Here is a 19018-nt window from a genome sequence, read left to right as displayed (position 1 = left end):
CGCAGAGTCATCTGGTATGTGCGAGGTAAAGTGTTGGTGCTGATTCAAGAGACCAGGAGCCTCGGGTCTCTGTAGCAGCCCCCACGCTCCTGGTCCGGACTCTTGTCAGCTGTACAGCCCTTATCATCAGACCCGGAGTCCCTTGTATTATCTTGGCACTAGTCTCTTTCTGGAAAGACTCGTTGAAGGTTAGTCCCACTCGAAGAGCCATATCGACATATTTATAATCATTTTGTGTTCACACATTGTACTGCGCGTGTTCTCCCTGGCGGCCCAGACCTCAGTGGAATGAAGGTTTCCAGGGCTCACCTCTGACATGATCTTTGATCGTGTGTCTGTACTGCGATTGGGAGGGGGGGGGCGGGTCTGGTGCCCAGTGTTTGCAGTAAAGGGGAGAACAGAGCAGTTTTCCATCCTTGATGGGATTCATAATTGGGGGGGGGGGGAAGGGATTGAAAGTAATTAAAATACGACATCTCTTTGGGCTAAGGAGGGAACTCAGTTGAAGGCAGTGATATGTGTAACCGCTTGCCATGTCCCTTGAACTAAAATATAACACCAGGTTTATTGTATGATTTTAAAGGTTGAGTTCCACCCCTTCCCCCACCCCAGAAAAGGCAGAGCACACAACAGAACTGCACACGACAAGTTCCCCACATGGTTTTCACCCCTCCCCACCTTATCTTTGAAGTTGAAAGTATCGGGTGTGTTCATATTCTTGACGTGGTGTTTAAACACTTCTTTTAAAACAGCTGGCTTTCAAAAAGGAAAATATGATGGCACAGAACTTTTCTGTCAGGGTGACGAGATTCCGCAACTCACGGCCGCAAGCCTTCACGCCACCACCACGCTGGCACCCTTCAAGAAGGCACTAATACTTCTCTTCCGAAGACACCTTTCTTCTGGCTCCAGCTAGTTTCATGTCTCAATTGCTGCCTTCCTCATTATACCCCAGTGTTCTTTTAAATTCCCAATGTTTTTCCCACTGCTTCAAATTCTCTCAGCTACTAACTTCCTTAACTTCTTGCAGAATCTTCTCCCATTAACTATTCCACCTGTACTCTCCCCAGAGTGAGTGACTCATGCCTTCTGTTACCCGATTCATTTTCCTTCCCTACTGATATCTAGCAGATGCTTGTGCATCTCTTGTTTTCCTGATCATTGTGATTGCCCTATTTAATCTGGTAATGTGGGCCTTTTTCCTTGCAAAGCACTCTTAGTCCCGTTGGTCATGTTCATGCTACACAAAACGGCATCAATAAATCCATGGGCTCTCATGCCCCCCCTTTTCCCACTCTTGATAGATCTGTCATGAATTTGGCCACCACTCAACAAGCATAAAAAGAGGAGCTGATTGGCTTCTTACCAGGAGCACATAGGAAAGAGGACTGTGTCTCAGCCGGCCTGAACCTGCACAGTAAGCCAAAAATGGGATTTCCACTGCAATCAGCCTATTTCTGCCCCATATGAGTTCACGGTGTTCGTGTACAGCGCTTTCCACTATGTGGATGTGTTTCCCGTGCTTTGCAGCTCTGTTGAAGAAGCAAAGTATCATTCACACTTAAATTCCTAACAAGTACTAACAAGATGCTGCAGCTACAATCCTGGTTGAGCACCTTGTTTGGTCGCCAGTGGTTAACCCGACGAGGAAAAACTGAAACCATGTTGGTTGTTTTGACAGTCCAAACAAGTGGAATAACATTGTTGATCGGCTGGCACTATATGAGGTATGCCCACAGTAATAGAGAGGGAGGTGAAGGTAGATAAGGAAAATAAGCAGTGGCAAAGTGAACGCATCGGGGTTGCACCGTTAAAAGAAAAAGTTTGATTTTTTTTTTTTATTTCCTTCCGATCTCACCAAATAGCTTCTCTGCTTTTTAAAAGGAAAATGCCTCCATGTTTTCTTTTTATTTAAATAATTTGGGGTTAATAAAGGTGTCAATCACAAACTCGGTACAGTCCAGGCAGTGAGAACAATTCACACACAGGTACATCACATGTAATGGACATAGTGCTCACCTGATACACCCAACATGTACAGCATATATTATGTAGTACAAGCTTCTCTTGCAGACTGAACAGGTAGGTAGTGGCACTTACTGGTACACACACCTTGTCCTGTGAAGGAACTAAAGCCAGAAGAAACACATGACATCCCCCTGACAGCCTAGTTGCATCATGGTAAGAAGTAGTAGGCCAGGCCGCAATGACCCAGGACACAGATGTCTCTTTGTAGAGGTAATGGTAAGAGATTTACACTCTGTCTATGGTTGGAACTAACATCAGACTTGGTGTTGGAAATCAAGGTGGGATTCTGACACTGGTAATAATTTAGGACAGAGTGGTGTAAACTAGGAAGCTTCGATTCAGTGCAGCTACCTACAGACGCATGGACAAGGGCTCAAATCCTTAAAACTTCACATGAGCATCCTAGTTTGGTCCAGTTACATATCTTGAATCATGAGTTAGGACATGAGAAGAAGATAATGGGTGTAACGTAATTTAAGGAAATCATACCTTGTGAGTATTAATGGTAGTTTAACTTTCATTCAATAATAACAGAGTTAGTCCTAAACCGAGATGTTCATGGATGTCCCCGGGTAATGTTGTGCCATAATGTTTTGTGTGCCTCTGGAGTATCATAACCATTCCAGCCAGGTGTCTATTGATACATTAACCAGACCTCTCCATTTGTTGAGAATAGTTTTGTGGGGAAAAGTAAATATTGTGCCAATTAGTAGTAAATTTGAAAGGTTTATATTTGGTGTAATAGAACACAAGGAGGGGCCTAGCTCTCTATAAAGGAAACACTTAAGTGGTTGGAAACAAAATATATCCTGTAAAGATTAGAAGATCTTGCCCCAAAAGTCATCCAGGAGTGGGCAGTTGATGAACATGTGGGCTAGACTGCTGGTCTCAGTCAGACCGCTCCAGCCTTCGTTCTTGTCCCTGATCTCCAATTTGTGTAGCCTGTAATGTGCCCCAAATGTTCCATGGGGTATGAGAAATTTTGTTTGTGATAAGTTTGGAATTATTATTTATATTTTTGGGTGAATTGTAATCTCCTTACTCTTGGCCAGTCCTGTTTCCTGGACCATTCAGTGATCTCATGTGTAATTAATAGTACCTTACTTATATTTTGAAGGTTGTAATAACAAATATATTTTAGAAGCCACATGGCAGTTTTTTGGGATTTTGGATATGAGAGACAACCATGAGGGTTCCTGATTGCCTATGCTTCCAGGTTTTGAGATAACACCTTTTAGTTTTGAGAATTTATAAAATTCAGCCTTCTTTAGTTTGAATATAGTTTGTGTTGTGGTCAGTATGCAAGGGCACCTTTTTTGCACTTTGCACTGTTCTTCTTGGAAAATGGGATTGCCTTCTCATGAGAGGCAGGCAGGCAAGCAGACAGACAGAAAGAGGTAGACAGACAGGAGGAGCGAGAGTGAGACCGAGAACACTCCCAATAAACAGTAGCTAAAAACACATCTCCATCTGTTGCAGTTCTTATCTTCCCCACACCCACCCCAACCACCATTTTCATTCCTTTTTTATTGGTTTTATTTTTAATAAATGCTTCCCCCAGGTGAGCTACTGCTGTGCCCCGTCCCGCCCCCGAGTCACACCTTCCTGCTCTGCCATTCACTTTTCATCTCGTTCTCACGAATTCTAGTGGTTTCCTTCCGTGCCCCCATCCACGTCCACTCCACCTGGCTCCGTGCCTTATTTCAAATTAATCATCTTCTGGCTCTCCGTGTTGGAGCTCTCTCCATTTCGTCCCCCCCTTACCTTCCTCTTACTACCCCCTTGCTACTCAGCATGTTCCCTTTCTCTCAGACCACTCTCTTTTCCTCTCTTATTTCATTTAGTTCCCCAGTCCCTCATGTTCCTGTTCACTCTCTCCCAGCTCACTGTTCTTCTACTCCTCACTTCTCTTTTCTTTCTCCACTGGCAATGCAATAGGTCTCGCATTACTAAAGTTTGAACTATTGGCATTGCTAAATAATGTAACCCCAATAGCTCAAACTTTCATAATGCGAGACCTATTGCATTGCAAATGTTTGTTAAAGTGGGCAGTCATGAAGCCTCAACGGAATCATTATAGAGCTAACCTAAGTTTTAACTTTTAGTATATTAGGATTGAGTGATTGGGGAAAAAGTGTCATGCTTTGGGGTCAAGTAATGCTTTTGTTACAAGATTACAAGACAAGCCATGCCAAAGCGTTCTACTTGATCATTTGGGGGGAAATTACTTGGTACAACTTTTAGGCCATTTTTTCAGATTTTTCAAACCTGATGGGGTTCACCTTTCGTTTATACCAAAAGAATAGTATTTGGTGAATATTACAGAAAAGTTACTCATTAGATTGGGGTTGCACCTTGGGGATAAGGGCTGTATTAGCGACAGTCTCTTACTTGTTTCTTGGGGATCAATTTTATATTCCAAAGTACTTCTTATGATTTATCATTTCCATTTTTCCTTTGTTGGAAGGGCTTTGTGGACAACAATATTTTAGGTTTCCTGTTTTCATTTAAATCACTATTGATACTGAATTGGTTTGAGATTTTGACTTCATCTTTACTGAAAAGGGGAACTTTTCACAATTCAAATCCTCAGGGGAGGGTGACAGGAAAAACGCCTGTTCAGAGTTTTTTCAAGGTGGCAGATTTAGACGGGATTGATGCAGGCAGGAAGGGTTGGGGCAGGTAGAATAGCTTAGGACAGAGGAATGAGGCAGGAAGGGGAACAAACTAAGGGGTTGGGGACGAGGTTCAACGTGGGGAATAATCCATGGGGGATAATATGGGGAAAAATTCATTGGGGATCAATATGGGGGGAAAAATTCATGGAGGATCGATATGGGGGAAATTCATGGGGGATCAATTAGGGGTGGCGGGGTGGGGTTACATTCAAGTTGTGTAAACATTGATTTCATTATTGTAATTGAATTGTTTGTTGCTGTAATAAAAGCGACCTTTTACCCCCATCGGTCTGTGATGTAATTCATTGCCTGATGAGGGGCTTGGGGGTGACATTCGAAAAATGTGCACCCCTGGACAGCATCGAGCATATGAAATCACCCAGAGTGGGCGCGCGCCGGCGATGCGCCCCCTTTAAAAAGCGGCGGGTTCAAACATTGCGTTCTAATTACCGGTCAGTTGGGGGTCCATAGGGCAGGTAGGCGGCAGCGCAACAGTTTTTGTGCCCCTCCCACCCTTCCCTTTAGTTAGGTTTTAGGTTTCCCACATTTTTAGGTTGGGTTCCTGGGCTTTCACTGAGGCTTCATTTCTCTTGCAGGCAGATTTGGACGGAAATGAGGCAGGCAGGAAGGGTTGGGGCAGGCAGAATAGCTTAGGACAGAGGAAAAACAGAGGACAGAGGAATGAGGCAGGAGGTTGGAAGGGGGACAAACTAAGGGGTTGGAGACGAGATTCAATGTGGGGAAAAATTCATGGGGGATCAATATGGGGATTTTTCATGGGGGATCAATTAGGGGTGGCGGGATGGGGTTACATTCAAGTTGTGTAAACATTGATTGCATTATTGTAATTGAATGGTTTGTTGCTGAAATAAAAGCGACCTTTTACCCCATCGGTCTGTGATGTACTTCATTGCCTGAGGTGCAGCAGTATTCTTTTATGATGTGTTCCCGCATCAAAAAGTTAAACGATTCAGAAAAGGGGGTGGTGATGAACAGAGTGTCTGAATTAAGCAGACCACTCTTACCCAGTCCAAAGATCAGGGCTTGATCCATCACCGTTTTTTAGCTCACTGCACCATCCCAGCTCAGAACCTGGCTACATGCAAATTAGTCTGTCCATGGCCCAGGGCATCATGGGAACAGGGCAGACCAGACTACCAAGCCAATTCTTATACTGGGAAGGAAACAAGCTTCCGGGGACCGGTTTCTGGCATTTCAGCCGTCTTCGGCCCGGCTTGCTTGAATCCTGATGGTGCAATGAGCAAGGGACTCACATCTGAGTATACCCTTCCACGCTTATGGTGGACAAAATGATTCAGAAAAGGGGGTGGTGATGAACAGAGTGTCTGAATTAAGCAGACCACTCTTACCCAGTCCAAAGATCAGGGCTTGATCCATCACCGTTTTTTAGCTCACTGCACCATCCCAGCTCAGAACCTGGCTACATGCAAATTAGTCTGTCCATGGCCCAGTGCATCATGGGAACAGGGCAGACCAGACTACCAAGCCAATTCTTATACTGGGAAGGAAACAAGCTTCCGGGGACCGGTTTCTGGCATTTCAGCCGTCTTCGGCCCGGCTTGCTTGAATCCTGATGGTGCAATGAGCAAGGGACTCACATCTGAGTATACCCTTCCACGCTTATGGTGGACAAAATGATTCAGAAAAGGGGGTGGTGATGAACAGAGTGTCTGAATTAAGCAGACCACTCTTACCCAGTCCAAAGATCAGGGCTTGATCCATCACCGTTTTTTAGCTCACTGCACCATCCCAGCTCAGAACCTGGCTACATGCAAATTAGTCTGTCCATGGCCCAGTGCATCATGGGAACAGGGCAGACCAGACTACCAAGCCAATTCTTATACTGGGAAGGAAACAAGCTTCCGGGGACCGGTTTCTGGCATTTCAGCCGTCTTCGGCCCAGCTTGCTTGAATCCTGATGGTGCAATGAGCAAGGGACTCACATCTGAGTATACCCTTCCACGCTTATGGTGGACAAAATGATTCAGAAAAGGGGGTGGTGATGAACAGAGTGTCTGAATTAAGCAGACCACTCTTACCCAGTCTAAAGATCAGGGCTTGATCCATCACCGTTTTTTAGCTCACTGCACCATCCCAGCTCAGAACCTGGCTACATGCAAATTAGTCTGTCCATGGCCCAGTGCATCATGGGAACAGGGCAGACCAGACTACCAAGCCAATTCTTATACTGGGAAGGAAACAAGCTTCCGGGGACCGGTTTCTGGCATTTCAGCCGTCTTCGGCCCAGCTTGCTTGAATCCTGATGGTGCAATGAGCAAGGGACTCACATCTGAGTATACCCTTCCACGCTTATGGTGGACAAAATGATTCAGAAAAGGGGGTGGTGATGAACAGAGTGTCTGAATTAAGCAGACCACTCTTACCCAGTCCAAAGATAAGGGCTTGATCCATCACCGTTTTTTAGCTCACTGCACCATCCCAGCTCAGAACCTGGCTACATGCAAATTAGTCTGTCCATGGCCCAGTGCATCATGGGAACAGGGCAGACCAGACTACCAAGCCAATTCTTATACTGGGAAGGAAACAAGCTTCCGGGGACCGGTTTCTGGCATTTCAGCCGTCTTCGGCCCAGCTTGCTTGAATCCTGATGGTGCAATGAGCAAGGGCCTCACATCTGAGTATACCCTTCCACGCTTATGGTGGACAAAATGATTCAGAAAAGGGGGTGGTGATGAACAGAGTGTCTGAATTAAGCAGACCACTCTTACCCAGTCCAAAGATCAGGGCTTGATCCATCACCGTTTTTTAGCTCACTGCACCATCCCTGCTCAGAACCTGGCTACATGCAAATTAGTCTGTCCATGGCCCAGTGCATCATGGGAATAGGGCAGACCAGACTACCAAGCCAATTCTTATACTGGGAAGGAAACAAGCTTCCGGGGACCGGTTTCTGGCATTTCAGCCGTCTTCGGCCCGGCTTCCTTGAATCCTGATGGTGCAATGAGCAAGGGACTCACATCTGAGTATACCCTTCCACGCTTATGGTGGACAAAATGATTCAGAAAAGGGGGTGGTGATGAACAGAGTGTCTGAATTAAGCAGACCACTCTTACCCAGTCCAAAGATCAGGGCTTGATCCATCACCGTTTTTTAGCTCACTGCACCATCCCAGCTCAGAACCTGGCTACATGCAAATTAGTCTGTCCATGGCCCAGTGCATCATGGGAACAGGGCAGACCAGACTACCAAGCCAATTCTTATACTGGGAAGGAAACAAGCTTCCGGGGACCGGTTTCTGGCATTTCAGCCGTCTTCGGCCCGGCTTGCTTGAATCCTGATGGTGCAATGAGCAAGGGACTCACATCTGAGTATACCCTTCCACGCTTGACTCAGACACTCTGTTCATCACCACCCCCTTTTCTGAATCGTTTTTGGCCACTATAGGTGTGGCAGGGTATACTCAGACATGAGTCCCTTTCTCACTGCACCATCAGGATTCAAGCAAGCCGGGCCGAAGACGGCTGAAATGCCAGAAACCGGTCCCCGGCAGCTTGTCTCCTTTCTGGTGAAGAATTGGCTTGGTAGTTTAGTCTGCCCTGTTCCCATGATGCACTGGGCCAGGGACAGACTGATTTGCATATAGCCACGTTCTGAGCTGGGATGGTGCAGTGAGATAAATAACGGTGATGGATCAAGCCCTGATCTTTGGACTGGGTAAGAGTGGTCTGCTTAATTCAGACACTCTGTTCATCACCACCCCCTTTTCTGAATCGTTTTTGGCCACTATAGGTGTGGCAGGGTATACTCAGACATGAGTCCCTTTCTCACTGCACCATCAGGATTCAAGCAAGCCGGGCCGAAGACGGCTGAAATGCCAGAAACCGGTCCCCGGTAGCTTGTCTCCTTTCTGGTGAAGAATTGGCTTGGTAGTTTAGTCTGCCCTGTTCCCATGATGCACTGGGCCAGGGACAGACTGATTTGCATATAGCCAGGTTCTGAGCTGGGATGGTGCAGTGAGATAAATAACGGTGATGGATCAAGCCCTGATCTTTGGACTGGGTAAAGTTAAACGGCACTGCTAGCGCACAACACCATCACGGTAGTAAAATGCTACATTCAAAGACTCAGTTTACAGAGCCACATTTAATGAGGGGTAGAGGCACACTTAACCCGTTGGCTGCGCCGCTGATTTTGCGGAAGTGCAGGACTTCCGCAAAACGGCTGGGCCGCGTCGGCCATTGGCCGACGGCAGCACCAGCGAGGTAGTGCTGCCATCGGCCAATGGCCGACAGCAGCAGAGATGGGGTTAAACAAGAAATACAAGATCATGTGAGCTACAACAAGGGGAAGTAAAACAAAGCTTACCTGGTAAAAATGCCTGCAGTCACTCATTGCCGTTCTTCAACCCAAGATGCAATCTGAAACCCGGGGATGTGGCTCAGGGCTGATATCTTGGCTTGGAGATGGATGCATTCCAAGACTTGTATAAAACAATTCTTAGTCGATAACAGATATAAAATCAAATGTTGTCTGTACTGTATTGTATAAGCAGCAGAGTAACACCATGATCGCGGACATACACAATAGCTTCAGCCCTCAACCGACGCACGCCACGACTGAACCACCGCCCCCCACCACCACCCTCCGCGCCAGCACCGAAGACACCGTCCGCACGATGAACTCCATCCACTCCGGTTCTCTGACCGACCCCTGCCCTCACCATGTCTTCAACAAGGCCGACGCTGTCATCGCACCCCACCTGCGGGACATCATCAACACCTCCTTCGACACCGCCACCTTCCCGGAGAGCTGGAAGCACGCCGAACTCAGCGTTCTACTAAAGAAGCCATCAGCCGACCCCACCGACCTCAAGAACTACCGCCCCATCTCGCTGCTCCCGTTTCCTGCAAAAGTCATCGAGAAATCCGTCAACAAGCAGCTGGCCGCATTCCTCGAGACGAACGGATCCCTCGACCTCTCACAGTCTGGCTTCCGGGCCAACCACAGCACCGAGACCGCCCTGATCGCAGCTACCGATGACATCCGAGCCCTGCTCGACAACGGAGAAACAGCGGCCCTCATCCTCCTAGACCTCTCCGCGGCTTTCGACACGGTCTGCCACCGAAGCCTAGTGCAGCGCCTCAGCAACGTCGGAATCCAGGAGAAGGCACTGGAATGGATCACCGCGTTCCTCGCCGGAAGGACACAGAGAGTCCGCCTCCCCCCGTTCAGATCAGTAGCCACCAAAGTCATCTGCGGCGTTCCTCAAGGCTCCTCGCTCAGCCCAACCCTCTTCAACGTCTACATGAGCCCCCTCGCAGCCATCGCACGCCAACACAACCTCAACATCATCTCCTACGCCGACGACACCCAGCTGATCCTCTCCCTCACCAACAACCCGCCACCGCCAGAGCCAACCTACACGAAGGGATGACAGACGTAGCCAAGTGGATGATGAGCAGCCGCCTGAAACTGAACTCGGACAAGAAAGAAGTCCTCATCCTGGGATCTTCACCCTCCGCCTGGGACGACTCCTGGTGGCCCCCCCGCCCTGGGCAGCGCACCCAAAACAACAGACCACGCACGCAACCTGGGCTTCATCCTGGACTCCTGCCTCTCCATGACCAGACAAGTCAACGCCATCTCCTCGTCATGCTTCAACATCCTGTGCATGCTACGCAAGATCTTCCGGTGGATTCCCACCGAGACTAGGAAGACGGTCACCCAGGCCCTCGTCACCAGCCGACTGGACTACAGCAACTCTCTCTACGCCGGAACCACCGCCAAACTCCAGAAGAGACTCCAGCGGATCCAGAACGCCTCAGCATGACTCATCCTGGACATCCCCGTCGCAGCCACATCTCCGGACACCTGAGAGATCTGCACTGGCTCCCGGTCAACAAGAGAATCACCTTCCGTCTCCTGACCCACGCACACAAGGCCCAGGATACCTCAACAGCCGCCTCAACTTCTACGCTCCCACACGCCAACTTCGATCGACCGACCACGCCCTTGCCGCCGTCCCCGGGATCCGAAGAGCCACCACAGGAGGAAGGTCCTTCTCCTACCTGGCCACCAAGACGTGGAACTCCCTACCGACCCACCTCCGCCTGACCCAGGACCACCTCGCCTTCAGGAAGCAGCTCAAGACCTGGCTGTTTGAGCAGTAGCGGACCCCCCTCCCCCAGCGCCTTGAGACCCTCCGGGTGAGTAGTGCGCTATATAAATGCTGTGATTGGTTGATTGATTGATTGACCATGTACAATAGAGCTATGTGTGAGGTGTACATTGTGTTGGTGGCATGGGCTAGGGAGCCAATGTGACATCTAGTGCACAGCTGTCGAGGGCAATGTGAGCAACAACAAAAAAGTTAGACTAAGCGGATGTAAACAATACTTGGACAACGGGAAACTGATAAGAGCAAACACGCAAGGAAGAACAAGAAATGGTATGCTACAGCCAATAGAAGAGAAGGAAAATCAAGTGGCAACCACAGGAAACAATGAAAAGCAAGGGGGAAGGGAATGTAAGCTCCTTTTAAGATATATTTAATACAAAAGATTTCAAAAGCCCAGCGCAGGCGCAGTGCAATTGAAACCTAAATATGAAGTCTGTTGAAGACTTTGGGCCAGGCCCTTTGATCTGTGTGTGAACGATGTGATGCTAGTCAAGGGGTGTCACTTGAAGGGCAAGTTCTGAATCCCTGATGAACTGACTCCTTGTCAGGACCACCCTTGTTGAGGAGCTATGGTGACCACCAAATAAGGACTAGAGGAGGTGACAAGGAATGGTCTTTTTCAGGTTTCAAAGCTCTTTTACCTCCCCAAAAAATCTGGACCCCGGGAAGGGGACGAGGATCTTGATGTGGGAAATCGATTTGAGAGGTCTCCACGACGCAGTGATCACCTTAATCCTGTGTCACAACCAGAAGTCCCCTGACCAACAGTGTCCAGGTACCCGAGGCAGCTGAGGACAATGGAGAAGTGAGTGAAACAGACCTGAACAATAAGGTGGGTGCCTCTCAGATGCGATTTGATCATCAAAGGAACGATTACAGGGTTAATCCCTCACCTTTCAGTGCTACAAAAACAATAAGCAACAAACTGCTTGAAACTATAGCCAGGAAACGCTGAGGAATGTTATACTGATGCTGCTAATGTGCATCTCCAGTACCTTGGTTCATGCCATTTCAGATGCCATAGGTCACCCTTGGATCTGGGCCCATTGGTTCCATGCGGAGTGACATTGATAAAATAAATACTGCTTATCCTGCAAAAGTTAGGTTTGGGCGCGTGAGCTACAGAGTGAGCGTGTGCCTTTCATTTTAGTACCACAATGCAACACCAAAGCATCTGCTGAACTCTTCACCAAAGCGCCACATAAGCTACGTACTGCTCAGAAGTGTTGTGCCAGCTGTGCGCCAAATCAATCCCCTGGTTGCAAGTTGTACAGACTCACTGCAGCATCTCAAAGCTGTTCCAGAGGGGAAAAGTGGGCCGTGGCCGTGCAGTTAAACTTGTGCTCAGGAGTCTCGCTTCACTATTCAAATCTCTAGGACACACGTGTATTCCATATTTTAAATATTGTTTGCATATAAATGTTGGCCAGCAGTAAGGAGTTTTTTTCTTCACACACCACTTGATCTTCCTTATCCTGCACCAAACAGCCAGGCTGCCCTGGAGCTTCACTCCTCTGGTCCTCCGTACATTCCTTGTGAAACTGATTGAAACCTTAAATTATCAGTTCTTCAATCAGGGTCAAAAGCATTCACAATTATTTTGTGTGGTCGTGTACATGTTAAGACTTTGTGGAGATTTCAATGTTAGCCACACAACAAAATACATCATTGAGAAATATGATGTCTCATTAAGCTCTATTATTAAGGAGTAAGCAAGACTAGCCAGTACACTAGCAGCAAATATGTGTATGTCATCTCATGGGGAAGGATCGGAACCTATTTTACAGGTTTCAGGACTGACCTGAGGCTTCGGAATACACTGAAAGAAATCTCTGAGGACTTGAAGTAGTATGTGCTGCCTGGATTGAGTTTTCAGTAACTTGGACAGAGGTTTGGTGATTGAAATGAGGCTTCTTAAGACTCAATACGATGCTACGGACTAGAGGGAAGTCAGGGCAGACTGGAAAGTGATGACATGGCTTATTCCGGACTCACTCTGAGAAGCCCAGACTGCAGTCTTACCCAGACCTGGCAGAGATCCGCTAAACATCTGCTCCTACCGACCCCTATCACTTCTGAACCTAGATTATAAAATCTTAGGTAGAGTGCTAGCAAACTGTCTGCTACCACGAATCAGCACCAGTCAGGATTCATATATAGATGCAGTACTCTCAGTAATATCCGTCGCTTACAACGCCTCATATGGGGCATCCCTCTCGAAGCCCATAGCCCCGTGACAGTGTCCCTAAACATTGAAAAAGGTATTGGATACTCGGAGGTGGGACTTCCTCCTGCTGACCCTTAAACACATGGCGTTTGGCCCTCCCTATCTGGGTTGGATCTGCTCAATCTACCATAGTCCGACGGCATGGGTCAAGACAGGTCAGCTAATTTAAGACCGCTTTGCAATCCAGAGAGGCACCAGACAGGGGTCCTCACTATACCTGCTGATTTTTCCTCTTGTGAAGGAACCGCTGGCCTGCCAGCTTAGGCAACGGGCACATCACTGGGGGAGTCAGGAGCTGGGTGCACACCATTCCATCTCGCTGTATGCGGATGAATCCCTAGTGTTTGTTGTAGAAGAGGCGGCCTCCCTACCAGGCCTAACGCTCTTACTGTACAAATTTGGGGACATCTCTGTTTCCCCTGGCACCACTCCATGAATTGTTCATGGCTGTCCCTGCAAACCCGCCCCCGGGATTTTGACGACATGTACAAATATACCACTCGGAAACGGATATCAAGTAAGGCAACGTGGACAAGTCACTGCCTTTCTGGCGATCGCTGCACTTATCACCTATGGGACAGGTGGCGATCTCCAAGATGCTGGTGCTACCAAGGTATGCTCTACTTTTTTCATGACTGGTGCTTCCCAAAAGCTTCTTTTGTGAGCTGCATGACCTCCTGCTCGAATTAATACCAAGCGAGGACCGCCACCCGGTTGTTTTCTACCGAGCTCTAACTGAAGGTGGACTCTGGGAACCCAAATTTTAGCTGTATTATGCTGCGGCGTAGCTACAATGGCCAATGTTCTGGTTACGGATGGCTGCATGCCCTGAAAAAGTACTAGTCCGCGAGATTCTAGGTAGGACAAGCATTTGTACGTGGCTGTCAGATCCAGACACTCACTTCCGTAGGGAGACACGCCAGATGACTGTGGTTTGTGTATGTTGGCATAGAGCTGCAAATGGCAAATGGCTCCACATTCTGTTCTCACCATCCATTGAGCTATGGAACCGGGCACGACTTGCCAGGACAGCACAACACAAATCCCTGGAGGCAAGCAGCAGTCTATGGTATAGAGGATGGTTATGTTCTGACACTCCACACCATACAACACGCATTGCACGCCACACGGAATGCAGGGGAAGCAGATCCCCTTTTATCCCCCACATTACATTCAATTTTGAACCAGAACATCATGTGTCATGCGGGGACCACCCTATACACATCCCTCAATACTACCCTGCTGGGCTATGCAGCGTGGGCGCACACTAGATGGGATGGCACCCTACCGCAACCATTATTGGCCAAAGCTTGGTCCAGGGTACTTCAACAGATGAAATGTATGCAATTTAATTGCATATATTAATAGCATCACGCTTACCTCTCCCCTCAGCGCATAAACACATGCTCCTGACCGGTGCAAATTGGTGAACACTGGTGTCTACCACATGGTTTGTGAATGCCCAATGCTACAAACAGGCTGGCTAGAGGTTACTAAGACAGTGGCCGAACTCGCGGAACACACCCTCATGCCCACACCTGAGTCTTTCCTGACATGGACACGCGCTGAAGCTATCCGCCCTTATGTCACTTCAAACAAAAGGGGACTCAAGGACCAGTGGCGAATATTGGGAAACCTACTTACCTAACATCGAAGTGAAAAAAAAATGACCCGCGCCCATCATGAAACATACCCCATCACCACTACAGAGGGACCATGAACACGCACCTGGTCGAGGACTACCCAAACACGGGAGCGGGAGAGCGTAGAGGATATTGGGAGCAACACACTGGGGGGTCACATGACCAGTCGTGACCACTGACAAGCCCATGGGACGCCAGCCTGCAAAGTAGGCACTGTCTTGGTCACACTGGTGCCCCCCCCATCCTAGTGACGCTAATCACCACGCTCACGAGACACCATTGCCACATTACCCATGCTTGAGACTGATCACTCACCACCAGCCGACTCATGTGACACGAGTCACTCAATGCAAGCAGACTCCATGGTTACAGTTATTTTTATTTAAATTACCACATGTTTGTCTTTCTTGTTCTTTATTAATAAAGAATAAAAACAAAATCTGCTGTATCATCATTTCGTTTTTGACATGTTTGACTGCATTGCATTGTTTTTGTCTGAATAATGCACTGATGTCATATCATGCAAAGAAAAACTTTATAACATTTTTTTTTTTAAAAGATAAAGAATGGAGAGACATTTCTTAGTACTAGGAGCCGACCTGAGGATTACAATGAGGTTAATGAGAACTGGATGAGACCTCTTCTGATTGGAGGGATCTTACTAAAGAATGAGGTCTGGATATAGCTTTAAGGAAATGAACAAAAATGTTGGAAAGCACTCAAGGGATGTATTGATGAGTGGAAAGTTAGTCAGTAAATTCTGAACGAGTTTTTGCACAAGCCTGAACTTGGAGAAACCGGAGGAGGCTCTCCAAGAATGTACTTGTGTTTTCTGTGTGATGAAGGCACTTTTCCTAGGTCTTCAGGTAGGTTTAAAAGACATGAATACGTTTTGTGAGGACAAAAGCTAGTTGCTGCAACAACTATTTCAAGACTCAAAGGAGTTTTCTGAGGATTCAAATGGATTTCTAAAAATTTAAGGCAGTTTCCTGATGACTATGGGGAGTTTTTGGAAGACTTAAGGACGTTTTATGGGGAATCAAAGGTATTGTCTAAGTGCTTGAGTTGTAAGGGGATATAAAGTGATTTCATGAGGATCTGAAAGTTTTGTAACACTTCGTGTGAGCTCAGTAGTGGCATTTACACACTGTAGTAGCCAGGTCAGCTCCTTACACACTGAGAGGGGAATAATAAATCAGACTTACCTCTTTAGGGTGGTTTTGACATCCTGCAAAACAGAGAAACAAATCAGTTTTCACAGGAGATGTTAAAACGCCGGTATTTTTAGTATCACTTCTAATTAGACATAGAAGACAATGGGGACCTATTCCTCTTGCAGTCTGTAATCTTGTGAATTGAGTCTAGTGACACAGCATAGTCTGTAATGTGATGGTTTGAGTCATGTGACAGTAGAATATGTAATATTGTTACTGGGGTCACATGTCACAGCACAGTCTTTGGGATCACGTGAAACAGAAGAACCTGCCGTTCTGAATGGTAATCATATAACACAGCACAGTGACATATTCTGGATGCAGTTACACCATAAAACACGTTCGGATATTCTGAATGGGCTGAGTCAACTCCTTGTATGAGGTTTCTTTTTTTTCCCAAATATTTTTATTGGTATTTTTACATATACATCAACATTACATAAAACATGCAGACATCCTCGCGTTCTCCATCTGTGGTTGGCAGTCCTTGTGGTTGGGCTGCATGGTGGTACCGTTTACGGGGTGCCTTGACACACCAGTGGGTGATATTAGTGAATTCACATAACCTAATCTGAAAGAAGTCACATGACACAATCTGTGATATCCTGAATCTTATCGCATGAACCAGCACAGACAACGATTGAATGAGGCCACATGATACAGTGTGATATTTTCAATGGGGTCACATGACACTGCATTGTCTGTTATATTGTAATCCGCGTCACATGGCGAATTCCACCTATAATTACAAATTATGAATTATTTCGATCCATAAAGGAGACAAGTTTCAATATCTTACAGATGATGACTCACACTGACAGCACAGCTAGGGTAGTGAGTGGAAACTGGTTTCTACACATGAACACTCTCTGAGCGGTATTTGGACCTCTGCAGTGACATGAGCAGTGACATAAGCCTTCCTAATGGAGTCTGATCCACTGTAATCTCTGTTAGAATTGAGCTGTGATCTGCGACCCATAGTGCCTGGGTTTTAAGGCCAGCAGCCCGTGTACAGTTCGGATACGGGGTTTTGAGTAAGTTGCAGTTGGCAGGTATGGAGAGAGTACATGAAATAAAAAGGAAATTTATAAAGTGCAAAAACATTCACCCAAGGATGGCAAGGCGCTAGCTCATCGAATGAATAGTAAACAACAGAATGTACCACTTCAAAGATTAAAAAGCCACGTTTTTAATGCCTTTCTGAAGGCCAACAGATGTGTTTCTTCTTTTAGCCTTAGTGGTAGTGAATTCCAAAGTCTGGTTGTACCGACCAGGAAACTTCTACCCCCCCAGGAATACTTTTTGAACCTGGGAACTACCAGGTTATGAGCATTGGCTGAGCGGAGATGGCGGGTCAGAATATAAGGCTGCAGATTTTGTTTGAAAAAGGCAGGACCTATGGTGTGAACAGCTTTGAAAGCTATGCAGAGGGCCTTAAATTCGATCCGTCTCGTCACCGGCAACCAGTGTAGCTCTTTGAGCGCCATAGAGACGGATTTGTGTTTTGGAACATTCAACAGCAAACGTGCTGCAGTCTTCTGCACAATCTGCAACTTGGTCAAGCATCTCGTCCGAAGATTGATAAAAAGGCCATTGCAGTAGTCGGCCTTGGATAAAACAAGGGCGGAGACCACTAATTTCCGTAGGTTAGCCGGGATAAAAGGAAGAATCCTTCTAAGTAATTTTAAAGTGTAGAAGGATGTCTAGGTAACCTGCTTCACATGACCATCGAACGAAAACATGTTACGTTCATATGTATGTGGGGGTTAGGGTGAGCATGGAGTGTGTGTGTCTATTGTGATGTAATGTATAGGGGCAGGACTTCATTTTGGATCTCCTATGTGTGGATAGTTCATATGATGGAGGATGGAGGGAGCCTGCCAGATAGGGAGTTAGATTGAGGAAACCTTCCTGAGGTCTTTGAAGCAGACCAGACATCTGTGAAAGGAAAGGAATGAGGGAGACAAATGATGCTCTGAAGGACATTCGCTGCCCACTTCCTGCATTCTTCATCCCCAGAAGAGTCGATGCATTTCTGTGTCGCAGCTGAGTGTAAGGCCTCTCTACTGAGCCCTTGCCTCAGATTCCTCTGTCACGGCACACACAGCTCTACTCTCTCTTCCTGCCAAGATTGTGTGCCAAAGACTTTAACCTGACCAGTCTGTGTTAATAAATAAAATGTCAGAACTGCCAGAAAAATGCTCCAGAGATGGACCTCTCAGAATTTTCATCTACGTCTTAAAAACTAGGAGAAATATTAGTGAGATCAGTGTGTCAGGAGTCTCTGACCAGTGTCAAGACCCACAAAGTACTGATGGAGATAAATATATCAGTTCCAGAGCCATGATCCAGGATTGCTGCTTCCTTACAGGTGAGGGCAACCTGGAAAAACCCCTGCAAGGAGAGCTGTAGGCTACCTGTAGAATAGAGGAGCTGTTTTCTCACTAGGGGGTTGTAATCCACCAACCGCCTTTCTCCAGCAGCCTGCCTTGTGAAGTCACCAGCCCTTCTGACTGGTGTGTAAAGAGCGGTGCAAGGGACTTTGGTCCTAACCCTGCTGATGGAGCTGGATCTGCCTTGGTGGAAGAGGCCAACTCACTGAGAAGAAGAGGTTCTGGAAGGGTGCCCAGGAGGAAGAGGTACGAGAAGAGTGCCTGCAGGAGGAGGTACACGCAGAAGGGTTACTAGAAGAGTGCTCTGCAAGAGGAGGTACTAGCAGAGGGGATACTATGAAGAGTGCCCTCCTGGAGAAGGTACGAGCAGAAGGAGCACTAGAAAAGTACTATGCAGAGGAAGGTATAGGCATAGACACTCTCTGGCCCCCCAGCTTAGGTCCAGCCCCAGCTCCCAAAGACGCCATTAAGAGCCTTGGTGTCTGGCTCGACAGGTCCCTGTCCTTCGACCAACAGGCAACAAAACTCTCTGCCACTTGCTTCGGTATCCTGAGAGTCATCAGGAAGATTTTGCCTCTACTCCCCTTTGAAGCAAGAAAAACCGTAGTTCTGGGCCTGATCCAATCGCGGCTGGACTATGGAAATGCACTGTATCTCGGAGCTCCTGACTTTACC

The 19018-nt window shown here is 47.2% G+C and overlaps 1 protein-coding gene across 1 annotated transcript in view; it reads right to left on the bottom strand.

Annotated features, from left to right (window-relative positions):
* The window catches only part of LOC147710220 (E3 ubiquitin-protein ligase TRIM39-like), a 179270-nt gene that overhangs the window by 94351 nt on the left and 65901 nt on the right, over nt 1–19018 (bottom strand). Inside the window, exon 4 of the mRNA XM_086920900.1 lies at nt 15942–15964. Coding sequence (XP_086777026.1) covers nt 15942–15964 — 23 coding nt within the window. The remainder of the gene's footprint in view (nt 1–15941; nt 15965–19018) is intronic.

This window comes from Lissotriton vulgaris, chromosome 5, assembly GCF_964263255.1.
Source record: "Lissotriton vulgaris chromosome 5, aLisVul1.2, whole genome shotgun sequence".
Classification (NCBI taxonomy): Eukaryota; Metazoa; Chordata; class Amphibia; order Caudata; family Salamandridae; genus Lissotriton; species Lissotriton vulgaris.
Note: the sequence above shows the minus strand (reverse complement) of the source record. Positions and strands in the feature narration are given on the sequence as shown.